Source organism: Rattus rattus, chromosome 2, assembly GCF_011064425.1.
Source record: "Rattus rattus isolate New Zealand chromosome 2, Rrattus_CSIRO_v1, whole genome shotgun sequence".
Taxonomy (NCBI): domain Eukaryota; kingdom Metazoa; phylum Chordata; class Mammalia; order Rodentia; family Muridae; genus Rattus; species Rattus rattus.
In genome coordinates, this window is record NC_046155.1 from 58,658,849 (window position 1) to 58,671,637 (window position 12,789).

At 46.6% G+C, this 12,789-nt stretch overlaps 1 protein-coding gene across 2 annotated transcripts in view; it reads right to left on the reverse strand.

The window, feature by feature from the left end:
* Positions 1-939: 939 nt before the first annotated feature.
* The window catches only part of Trub1 (TruB pseudouridine synthase family member 1), a 37,794-nt gene continuing 25,944 nt past the window's right edge, over positions 940-12,789 (reverse strand). For both annotated transcript variants that reach the window (XM_032892248.1, XM_032892247.1), the window contains exons 5-8: positions 6,167-6,239; positions 4,760-4,899; positions 2,501-2,557; positions 940-1,845 (exon numbers count right to left, since the gene is read on the reverse strand). In XM_032892248.1, the coding sequence (XP_032748139.1) occupies positions 1,586-1,845; positions 2,501-2,557; positions 4,760-4,899; positions 6,167-6,239 (530 nt within the window). In that variant the 3' untranslated portion in view covers positions 940-1,585. The remainder of the gene's footprint in view (positions 1,846-2,500; positions 2,558-4,759; positions 4,900-6,166; positions 6,240-12,789) is intronic.

Below are 12,789 nucleotides of genomic sequence, written 5' to 3' on the forward strand. Positions count from 1 at the left end.
ACAACACTGGGGGGGGGGTTGGTTTTGTTTTTGTTTTGTTTTGTCTCTTACGAATAATTAGTCTTTAAATGTAAAAACATTCCATTCTTTTGTTTAGTGTGTGTCGGGATGGGCATGGGTGTGTGCACACTGCAGGGTGTCTGTGGACAACTTGTGGGGAGTAGGCTCTCACATAGGTCGCCCAGGATCAAAACTCAAGTCATCAGTCCTGGGGTCACCCGCTGAGCCTTCTTGCCTCCCAGAGTTACCTTTGATATTTTTATTAAGAATGTAGCCAGTATATGAGAATGCCCTGTTGAAGCACCTAACGTCTTACATTAGGTTTACATTACATTAACCACAATAAAACCATCAGCCTACCTATTTAAAATATTTTAGAGGCAACAACCTCTGAAAAGAAAAGGTATGGAATATAAAAACTTGTGTTTGATGAAAGGTTAATAAATCTGCTTTCCAGCACACTTTAGTAAATGAAGGAGACCTGGATCTCACTACAGTGTAGACCGCATTACAGTTCTGCAGGAGACAGCGGTGATGCCTGTAGTCTCCACACTTGGGAGGTAGAAAGAGAAGGAAGCCTGGCTACATGAGGGGGCATCCTGCACTAAGTCTCTATACCTCTTAAAGTAATTATTTTATTTATGTGTGTGGAGGCCTGGGTGTTCACGGGGCCCAGAGGCCGGAGGTGGGTGTTGTGTCTCCGGTAGCTGAAGTAACAAGGGCCACCTGCTGGGGGGGGGGTGCAGAGACGAGTCCTCGCCTCTCCAGCTCCAGCGTCCTGCAGACAAGAACCCAAAACACACAATGAAAGAATAGACATTCCCATGACAAAACAATGACGCACTCATAAGAATTTGTTTTAAAATGTGATCATGTTCCTAGTGACTCCAGAAGCCACGTCACTGGATCAGGTTCCGCAGTCATGGAGAGGCACTAAAGAACGGGCAGCAGAGAATTTTAATTCAAGATACACCCTTTAGTTTATATTCTGAAAGATCCCTTTTTAGTAACTTGACACCATGTGGCTGACCACAGAAATAGCTGCCACAGAGTACACAGCTCCAGGAGCCGAACTCTGCTGAAAATAGGGATGGAATGAATCACCTCTTCGGCTATTTCCACTCTGCCAGTGGTCGAAGCAGGAGTTTGTGCACTCACAAATATTTATTAGGGAAACGTTTCATTTCAAGATCTAAGAAACACAGTCACAGATGACTTCAGCCCACCGGCACTTCCCAGCAGCCACAGCTCTGCAAGCACACGGACGGCTCAGCACTGAGCACTTCGAATATTCAGAGGATTTCAGAACAATGAGCGCCCTCCCCGAGTCTGACAGAGCGGATATGATACCTCTGTGGGACCTGCAGCTCAGACCTCAGTCCTCTGTGATCAGAATTCTGTTCAACTTTTTCACAGGAAAAAGACTAAGGGAAGATCAAATTCAGAAAACTTATTTATCTGAATCCAGTCAGATCCATCATTCAGAGACATTACAACATCTTGCAAAGACCTGAAGAAGTGTGTGGGCATTCCTGGGTCAGGTCAGGATATACACCAACCCGGAAATGATCCTCCCCGGCCGGGCTCAAAGCGTCTTAACTGTGTCGTCTTCTCTCTTTGTCTCCCTTAGAGTTATGTACCCACAGCTTAAGGCCTGGTCACTGGACGGCTCGGATTTGGATTTTTTAAACGTCAGCTCCTCTGGCAGAAGGGACGTGCAGCGCTTGAGGGACCGTGCGATGTCATCGATGGTCCATCTGTCTTCGGGGAGCGCATGCTGTGCCAGTGTAAAGGGCCCCTGTTTGGTGCGGGTCAGCTCCAGCACGGTGGCGCAGGAAGAGAGTTCTACGGCACCCAAAAGTAAGAATGCAAGGTCAGCCACGAGTCTTCCAGTTAACAGAGCTCACCTCTGACCTCTCAGGGTGCCAGCCCAGCACAAGAGCCCAGAGCCTGAGGTAAGTCAATGCTTACGCAGGGATTTAAACTTACACTTGTTTGTCACACTTGGCATATGAAGCAAGCCCAGGACATGAACATTCCCAATACTCTGCAAATAGGATAATGTGACCGGCCCACCGTCCTGTGACCAGGGAACAGTGGAGGCAGAGCCTGCCCTTTCTGGGTGCTTAAGATTGTGGCTTCCAGGTTTTTTTAATTGACTTGAATCAATGTAAATAATTTTTAGATGGATAAATTTTTTTCCTGACCTCTACTTTCAGTTAAAATGCTTTTTACTTGGAAAAATGTAGGCTTTCTACCCGCTCTCTCTGTGTTCCTCGTCTGCTCGTCTCTGTGCTCCTCCTCCATTACCAGCGCCTCATGGCAGCCACCAGGGCTCAGAAATGCACATCATAAACCCACAATGCATCTGAGCTAAGAACAGCCGTTCGCTCAGTTCCTCAGCCACTACTCGGGGAAAATGGAGAACAGAGATTTCCCTCTCCCGCCAGAGAGGAGTGTTACTCTCTGCATGACGGTTCACAATTCACTCCCTGCTTACCTTTGCCAATGTCACTGACCAAGCTTCGGATGTAAAAGCCTCCTCCACATTCAACATCTGGAAGGTTAACAGCGCTGGGTGAGAGGCTGACCTCAGAGAGCCCCACTTTACATAAAAACGATGCTCTTCAACACATGTAAAAACGACTATGCAAACAATGGAGCCATAAAATATTTATGTGCTAAACCATAAATTATTCATCTGGCAGCATATGTGTTTGTGAGATTCAAAAGTCTGAGTGTGGAGTCGGCAGAAAGTCATGAACACATTTTAAATTAACTGGCAAGCCAAGCCACCTAATACCTTGGCCTTGTTCATTTAATAGACTTGAAAGAGAAACCCCAGCTCTGCTCTCACGAGCTGGGGATGCTAAAAGTATTTTCAGATTTGTATACTTAGTTCATTTACTATGCTTGAAGTGGTCAGAAATCAGATTTTATAGCATTTGGGGGAAAAAATATATAACCAAACACCAACTACATGGAGAGTCCTGTGTTCTTGAGTGTTTCCTCAGAATTATTTCTGAGAAAAACATAACCAAAACATGAAACAAATCTAAGCCACACGGTGCCGTCGAGCTGACAGCCGTCTCCTGGTGCACGCTTGGCAGAAAGCAGGGCGTGCAGTAGGAGCTCATCAGCACCCTGAGTGGGGCATCCACCTTTGTCTCTAGTTGCATCCAAATGCTTTTCTACATCTCGCATCTGAGACAACTGAGACAGGAAGGGGGGGCAGAGCTGGTGTGTGTGCGTGCATGCGTGTGTGTGTGTGCGTGTGTGTATGTGTGTGTGTATGTGTATATGCTGTCTCTTATACACATCTAGATGTGTATAAGAGACAGGTGCGTGCGTGTGTGTGTGTGTGTGTGTGTGTGTGTGTGTGTGTGTGTGTGTGACGTGTGTGCTGGTGACATATGTGACACCCCTTTGCAGGGGCCAGGCACACGGGCTCTTCCACACTCTCCAGTCAATAGAGTGCAGCACTTCTCTGACTCAGGGCAGTCAGGAAACCCGATCCTTCTCGTTTTATTGCTCTCAGTGCAGTGGGGCCTGCGCTTTCATGGAGCAAATGGAACATATGACTGACGACTTGGTAGAACTGGGCTTTTTGTTTGTTTGTTTGTTTGTTTGTTTGTTTTTGTTCATTTGTCAAGCCATTCAGAGTCAGGAAACATAAGGCAGAGCCCTGTTGTAACGACACCACCGTCTGCAGGAACTTCCTGTGTATCCCAAGGGAAGGCTTTGGGATGTCCCATGGGAAAGGGATTCTACTCACAGTTACTGTGAAATTATTCGTTGGATCAATTTCAGGAGCCTGAGGACAAACAACTATACAGCCTTGTATTATTTTAAAACTGTATAAACAAGTGTTTTGGCTTTTTAATTTCCTTGGAGTATGTATCACATATTCAAACTGACAGCCTGAACTGAAACTGTAACCAGGTGTCCAAGAACACTTTTGTCTTAGATATTTTCACATCAGTAACTTGCCGTTCACAGAGAAGGGGGCTGATAAAAACCAGTCTGCCTTTTAGCCCCAATTAACTAAAAATGCTTTGTTTAAAAGATCAATATTTGGGGTTGGGGATTTAGCTCAGTGGTAGAGCGCTTGCCTAGCAAGCGCGAGGCCCTGGGTTTGGTCCCCAGCTCTGAAAAAAAAGAAAAAAAAAATCAATATTTACTCTAAAATGAGACATAGTTAAGTGTGAGAAATGTAAGGAAAAGTGTCTGTAAGATAAAACTAAAAATTTTACATATATGTTTACTTTGTTACATGTGTAGTATTTATTTGCATGTAGGTCTGAATATCGTGTGCCTCACCTCCTTCCCAAAGAGGTCAGAGGTCAGAGATCCTGAGACTGGAGTTGTGGACAGTTGTAAGCCACCACATGAGTGCTGGGAATCAAAGCCAGGTCCTCTGGAAGAACAGTCAGTGCTTCTAACCGCTGAGTTATCGCTCCAGGCCCCAACTCTAAAATCTTGAAAATACACATCCTCTCCTTACTCCACTAAAGAGATCCTAGGTATATTACTCCCAGGTTTATAGTAAGATGATCATAAAACATGCGAAAGCCAGTCTAGTCCTGTTGTCTCTGAACCTCTAAGAGGCTAGTTACATTTGCCTCCTGTGAAATCAAACCATAACTTTTCTGACATTCAAAACAATTCCAAGACCACAGAGATCCGTTCCAACCATGTAAAAATAGCCCCACACAAAGCACAAATGTATACAGGCGAAGCAGACTGTCTCACGTCTTACCTAGCGTGAAGAATGGTGGCTGGAACTTCAGGAGGGAGATGCTGTGAACAGTCACTGGCCTGGCCGGCCTGGCCTCAACAGTCTCGCCTCTCTTCATTAACGTTGAGAGTCTCTGTCCATCCTTCTTCAGTGCAGAATAGCTTGTGCATAAGGAGAGAGTGGGAATGAGACGGTAAGAGGCTGAGGGAGGAGTCCTAGGCAGCAGGGAGCGAAGGATGATGAGCCTCTCACACTGGGAGCATTCCTGAAATCAACTAGTCTTTGCTCAGGGCCTGCCGCTGGCTCAGGACCAAGTCCCTGTGCATCTGAGACAGATGTAAGCAGTGAACAGCATCCATTTTCTTCTTTAATGTTCCTATAGGCAACCTTATCAGCGCCCTTCACTAGTCCCCAGCTCAGGGACAGTTTCTCCCGGAAAGTCTCACACGGTAAACATCACAAACTTGTGGATAACCACAGAGAATGCTAAAGCAGTTCATGTATGATAGACTTATATTTAACTTAGTTTAACAAATGATTCAAACATTTAATGCAGGTTCTGCTGAAAAAATGTAAAAGCTTTATATTTGAGAAAAATCTTGAAGAAACCTAAATCCTAAAAGAACTGTCAGTAACATGTCCTGGTGCATCCTGTAGGCACGCAGGCCTTTGTGTCAAACAGTGATGTTCACACGGACATGGCGGAGTGGTGCTTCCACCTCCCAGTCACCTGCTGAAATCCCAAGTACCAAGATGATGGCATCAAGGGGAGAGGCCTTTCGGAGGGCATCCAGGTCAGAAACAGCCCTCGTGGCAGGGATGTTACCCCAGACAAATGCCTTCATCCCTTTGCCATGCGACACACCTCATGAAAACAGGTGTTCACCATGAGAAATAGCTTCCTGGGCTGTGGTGTTTTGTTCTATGTCCTGAGTTCAATTCCCAGCAACCACACGGTGGTTTGCAACCATCGATCCTGGGATCTGATGCCCTCTTCTGGTGTGCAGGTGTACATGTGGATAGGGCACTCATGTAAGATAAAAAAATCTTTAAAAAGATTATTTAAAAAATTAAAATATTCTGGGGCCAAACAGGAAACACTTGGGACCGTGAGTCACCATTTTGTCACTCCTGCACGGTTCTTACACTGTAATTGCGGGACAGTGGCCTCTCTGGCCTCTGTCTACAGATAGACCTGAAAAGCCAGTGAAGCACGGTGCACAGAGGCCAGGCTGCGCTGACATCCAGCAGAGGGAAACACAGCTTTGCCCTGGGGTCAGGCTTTGCATCCGAGCTGGGTGGGCTCATCTCTTTGTTCTAATACACAATGTCCAGAATCAAACATGGCAGAAGGAGGCCCACCTTATTCTAATTAATGGTTAACCAACAGATGATACAATTAAACATAAATTCAATAACTGCACTTACAGGGGGGGTACTTGCATTATATTCCCAGTAAACTTCTGCAGAATGCCTTCGATATCTTCTTGTGTTATTTTATCTGCCAAAAATGAACCAAGGGAAGATGACAATGGCCACAGAGGCAACAGCCCCAACTGTGAAGTCATTTTTTTCTAATAAAACAGGAATTACAGGGGCTGGAGAGATGGCTCAGTGGTTAAGAGCACTGGCTGTTCTTCCTGAGACCCTGAGTTTAACACTCAGCAATCACCCAGTGGCTCACAACCCTCTATGATTCTGACGCCCTGTCTGGCCTGACAAGGCACCAGGTACACGGTAGTATAGATGTTCGTAGGTAACAGCTACACAAATAAATAAGCAGAAGACATCTGGAGATCTGCCAACCGCCATGCATGCCTCAAGGTGCTGCTGAGGAAAGAGAGACCCGCCCTCCGCTCCACAGAGGACTGGGCGGGGTGGAGGACACAGAGTCCAACACAGGAGGATGTCCACAGACCTGCCTGCCACCATGCCACTTAAGGGCACATTGCTCCGTGACATGCAGTGTGGACAGAGGAGGTCACCCAGAGACACACCTGCAGTGGGAACCACTACAATGTACACGCACGTGGTGGACAGACAGGAGAGAAAGAGAAACAGAACAGTGTGAGAATTATGGAGAGAGGTCGAACTGGAGGTATGGAAGGAACAGCCTTCTGTGTGTAGCCAGTAACCATCTGAGGCCATGCTGCCCAACCTACCACTAAGAGCCAGGTCTGGATCTGTGGCTATGCAGGGTCAGGGGTCGGTGTCAATGTCCACAGCTCTTGCTACCACTAGAGAAAGCTACCTGGGACCTTGTAGATGTTCGAGGGCTGTGCAGAACTGGCTCTCCCCCTCAGACTGAGGGACTCTGCAGAGCTAGCCCCATCTCTAACTGGCAGCAGCACTTGGGAGAGCAGGCCCTGAGCCTCACCTAGGCAGCACAGTGGAGCTGGCCTGGGTAGCAGGGGCATGGCTCAGGGCATGGCTGTAGATCTGACCCCACCACTTCTCTGCTGGGAGGCAGTGTGGGTGCAGCAATGATGCTCTCCCTCCCTGGTCCTTCACCACTTGCAGAAGTCAGGAGAGCTGGTCCCAGGGTCATGAGAGGGAATGAACTCACTCTGCCCCTTGCCAGCTGCCACACTCAGGAGAGTGTACCCTACACCTCACCTGGGCAGCACAGTAGAGGTGACCCTGGTGGGGCAGGTGCAGGTGAGCTGGCCCCATGGGCATGAGCACCAGAGAGCTGCTCCCACCTCTCATCTGCCATGAGGTGGGGTGGACAAGGGGGTGATGCCCTCTCCCAACTCTCTGCTCACCACCTGCGGCAGTCAGGGGAACTGGCCCCAACATCTGAGAGCAGGAGAGCTAGTCTTGCCCCTCCTTATCTGCATTACTTGGGAGAGGGCCTTGTGCCTTGCCTGAGAAATGTGGGAGTGGGTGAGTCGGTCCCAAGGGAAGCAGGAGATCTGACCCTGCCTCCTGCTGATGGGTGGCCAAGCCAGAGCAGTGCAGGAGAGCTTGCCCTGGGGGCACCTGTAAGGGAGAGCCAGTGAGCTGCCCAGTTTAGCTGCCACCAAGACCAATCCAGGGCTCTGAAGTGGTCCACCCCAAAATCTACACCATCTGTGAACTGATGGGGCACACGGAAATGCCAGCCAGTTTTGTTGATCAAAGCTGCAGGATCTCCATGACACTGGGCAACAAGAACCGGGAGGAGTCCCGGTGAGGATCCAGTGTTGATGGTTTCACAGAAACCAGGGACCCTGAAACAGACCAGTGACTCAGTAAGCATTTGCAAGTGAAGATATGTGGACAGAGGGATAGACTGTGGGGCACACTAGTGCTTCTGCAATGAGAAGCTGCCTATGACTTGGGCTTTTTATTTTTGTTTTGTTTGTGTGTGTGCTTTTTATTTTGGGGGGATGTTGCAAGGGCAGACTGGATAGGAGGGGATGGGGTACATGATGCGAAACTCACAAAGAATCAATAGCAAGTTAAAAACAATAGCAAAAACTAAAAATAAATAAAATAAAAATCTAAACATTCCAAAAAGCAAAACTTGAGTTTGCCATGTGGCGAGCTCTCTGCACAGCCTCACAAATGAAATGTCTGGACCTGCCTTCTGCCCTATCATGAACCCCAGACTCTCCAGGGCCCTTGCTTTAGCCTTGATCCCACCATTTAGTTCACATGTGGTGTAATTAGACATGTAAAAAATTAAGATTAATTTTAAAAGAATGAATGAATAAAAACAGTGAAACTGCAGTGCAAGTCCCATAGGCCAAATGCTGCCTTCGATGAAGAGAATAAAATAAGCATCAGTGAGATGAAAACAACGAATGTTAATTTTTATAGACACTTAATTCCCCCGGTTGGATTCCCACCCTACCCCAGTTACTCCTTGCTTTAAAAGAATGCATCATATATGCACGGGTGATTCTGACGGTGTCTTTAGAAAACTCCAAGAAAGATATGAAATTAGCTACAGACGCGGTCCTATGGCGATCAATACAGGGTGATGACAGGGCAGGCGGATAACACCCGCGCGGCTGAGCTCCCTGCCTCTGGGCCCTCTGTCCAGTGTCTGTCACAGCAGAGAGGACAGCGGGCACAGCTGTGCCGTCAGTTTCGCTTGATAGAATTTAAAACTGTTCTATGCTGTGGAATAAATTTCATACACGCACATTCGCCTCCGTCTCCAAGCAGAGCTATTGATCTGTCTCCCGACCCTGCTCTGCTCTTGGGACTCCCCTCTGCTTTTAAACGATCACTCTTAGTCAGCTTAAAGACAAACCAGCACGGAGAAGGAATCCACGCAGCAAGGACGTTGGCATGCTCCGTAAGCATTTTCAAAGGTGGATTTTAGAAGATTTAAAGACTTATAACGCTCTCCGCGTGTCAGACACATTCTCAGGTCTGTTCGGTGCATTTGACAGAAGGACGCGGTGCTGAAATCACTCTCTGCCTGCAGATGGTCAAAAGCGCAGCACGCGAGCTCAGGATCTGGGTTTCCATACTTGTAGAAGAGTCTTTACATCTGCTTCAGGAAAGAACCAGGCCTTGGAAACATTCTATAACTCATTTAGATCACAGCCAATGTTCTTATTTTTCAGAAAATTTAAACTTTAGGGTAAATGTATATTTGATTTTTTTTTTAAATATTAATCAAAAATTATTGTGCTCTGAATTGTTCCAAACCCATGATAAAAAAGGGCATCAGGGGAATACTGTGAGCACCCAGCAAGACGGTCTTGGCCTCACTATGACCTTGTAACTAAACACGAACAAGACTCAGTGAGGCGCTGCAGCCCCCAGCACAGAGCTCTGCCCTGTTCCCTGCTCAGCCATGGGGCTCAGAGGCTGGGTCCCACTCTACTGTGACACTAGGAAGTGACTGCAGGGGCACCTTAGTTAGGCTAAACGGAACAGCCTCTGCCACCACCAGGCTGAACTCGCTAACAAGATGCCATGGCTGGTAAAATTGCTACGGTGTGTGAACTCAGCCGGGCGGTTCAAAGCCAGACCAGACAGCTTTCTGTTCCTGCCCGGCTCTGCTCCTCCCTGACATCCCTGTTCTGCCAGTGTGCTCGCTTCTGTGCTGCTTCAGTGACTCTCTCACTGATGCGTGTGTGTGCACCTGGACACACACACAGACATATACATAGATACACACACAGATATATACACAGACACACAGATACACACACACACAGATATATACACAGATACACACACACACAGACATATACACAGACACAGACACACATACACACATACACACACACGCAGACATATATACAGACACACAGATACACACACAGATATATATACAGACACACACACAGACATATACACAGATACACACACACACAGACATATACACAGACACAGACACACATACACACATACACACACATGCAGACATATACACAGACACACAGATACACACACACAGACAGACATATACACAGACACAGACACACATACACACACACACACGCAGACATATACACAGACACACAGATACACACACAGAGATATATAGACACACACACAGACATATACACAGACACACAGATACACAGATATATACATAGACACACACACATACACACACAGATATATATACAGACACACACACAGAGACATACCATACACACACACACAGAGACATATATACTACATGCAGATACCACACACAGACATATACAGACACCACACACAAGCATACAGACACCACATATACACACACATAGACATATACAGACACACAGATACACACACACACACACACAGACATATATACATGTAGACACCACACACAAAGACATATACAGACACCACACACAAGCACACAGAACCACATATACACACACATAGACATATACATAGACACACACACACACAGAGGCACATACACAGACAGACAGACACCGAGACATGCTCCTTCTCATCATACTTTCTAGCTCAGGCATCTGTGATACGTGCTGATCGTTCTACCATTTTCCATAGCATGCTAAGCTATTAGCTCACCAACGAGATCTTGGGCTTTGAAGACAAAGCCCGTTTTTCCTCTGAGGTAACATACGCTATAAAGATGGTACTCAAGACGTTCTTGCTGAAATTTAATTTGCTCAGGGTAATAGAATCTCCAGGTTGAAGGACATTTAGAAGTCACCAAGGCCAATAATTTATCCAATGTTAGGACGACCAGATGGAAGCCCAAAGAACAGGTTACTTGATAATAAAACCCAAGCCTGTGGCACATGTGCATGCAGTGAAGCCTGCCGGCTGTGTCTGAAGCCCAGCATTCGTCCAATCAGATGCCTCTACATAAAAAAATGCAGAAGAAAATTCTCCACATCAGAGATACCCAGTGATGAACTTAGAGAAGAGAGGCATAGCTCAGGTGCAAAGGGGCCTGGGTATCTCACTCTTTGTTCAGTAAATAAGGAGCCATCAGTGTGAAAGCATTCATTTGAATTGCATTTTAAAAAGTATTTCTCTAGGCTTGGGTTGTAGCTCCACGGTAAATCAACTGCCTAACAAGAAAAAAATGTCCCAAGTTCAATCTCCAACACTAAACATGCACATGCACACACAGACACACACTCATACACACACACAGGGACACATGCACACAGACACATACACACACAGACACACGAAACACACACAGAGATATACTCACACACATACACATGGACATATACAGACACACACCATACACAGAGAGACACATTCACACACATACACACGAACATACACAGACACACACCACACACACTGCACACACGGACACATGAACACATGCACACCACAGACACACACTCACACACACACACACACCACACACCACACACACACAGAGACACACACACACACACACTGCACACACTGACACACGGACACATGCACACCACACACACACACACACACACACACACACACACACACACACTTCATCCCCATGAAATTAACATGTACGTGAACAAGCTATACAATCACTGATTGCTTACAATGCACCCGTCCTTCCATGCACACAGCACAGGGGTTGATACCTGAACAACAGAGCGAAAATCAGAAGGACAGAGTGAAGCTCAATGTTGTACCACAAGAAGTCATAACTGGACAGTCCTGTGACCACAGCAGCTGCTAAGCCAGAAAAGGACTGACCAGTCAACCACCATTCCTGGCTATTCCATCTAGTGAGGGCTGTACTCTCTGAGAGGAGAAGGGAAAGGCAACACCCTTAGAATGTGCTTCTGCATGGAATGGTAGAGAGCGACTCTCAGGTAAAGATCAGGATTCCAATGAGCAGGTTAGTGGGTGGGGAGTCAGGGAGAGCCAGGATTTGAGGCAAGTACACACACACACACACACACACACACACACACACACACACACACAGAGAGAGAGAGAGAGAGAGAGAGAGAGAGAGAGAGAGAGAGAGAGAGATTGATTTATGAGACCTGGCTGAGTTCTAAGCTATACATACATATAGTGAATCAGTATAAATTACAAACATAATCACTGTCAAAAGCTGTTACAAAGATCTGCACACAGAAGGACCTGTTGTACACCTTAGACACTCACCATAGACTCCAAAAAAGCTAGAAGCCACTAGCATAGGTCTGAAAATCAGCCTAGACGTATCCCAAGAATTGAAATAAAAAGCAATTTGTACAGATGTGTTAAACAAGGTTGAACAGTGAAAGATTAATATGTAAAACCATCCCATTCTATACAGGAGAAATGAATAGTCAGAAGAGCACCAAAATATGAAACACACAACAATTTCATATCCTAAGACATGAATGAGCACCCTGAAATCTAGGAGTATGGCTGCCCAAACTAATGGCCTACATAGGGAGAGCTAATCTTGTTTCCTGGGTTGGGAGACTCTACAGAGAGATAGGATCAACTAAAGGTAGAAATCTCAGCAAGCATGCATGCGCGCACGTGTGCACATACACACACATGCACATGCACATACACACACACCCCACACATCCAGTCTGTGTGTGTGAGGGGAAGAGTAAGGTACAGAGGGATAGAGAGGGAGAGGGAGAGACAGAGACAGAGATGTGTACAGAGCAGGA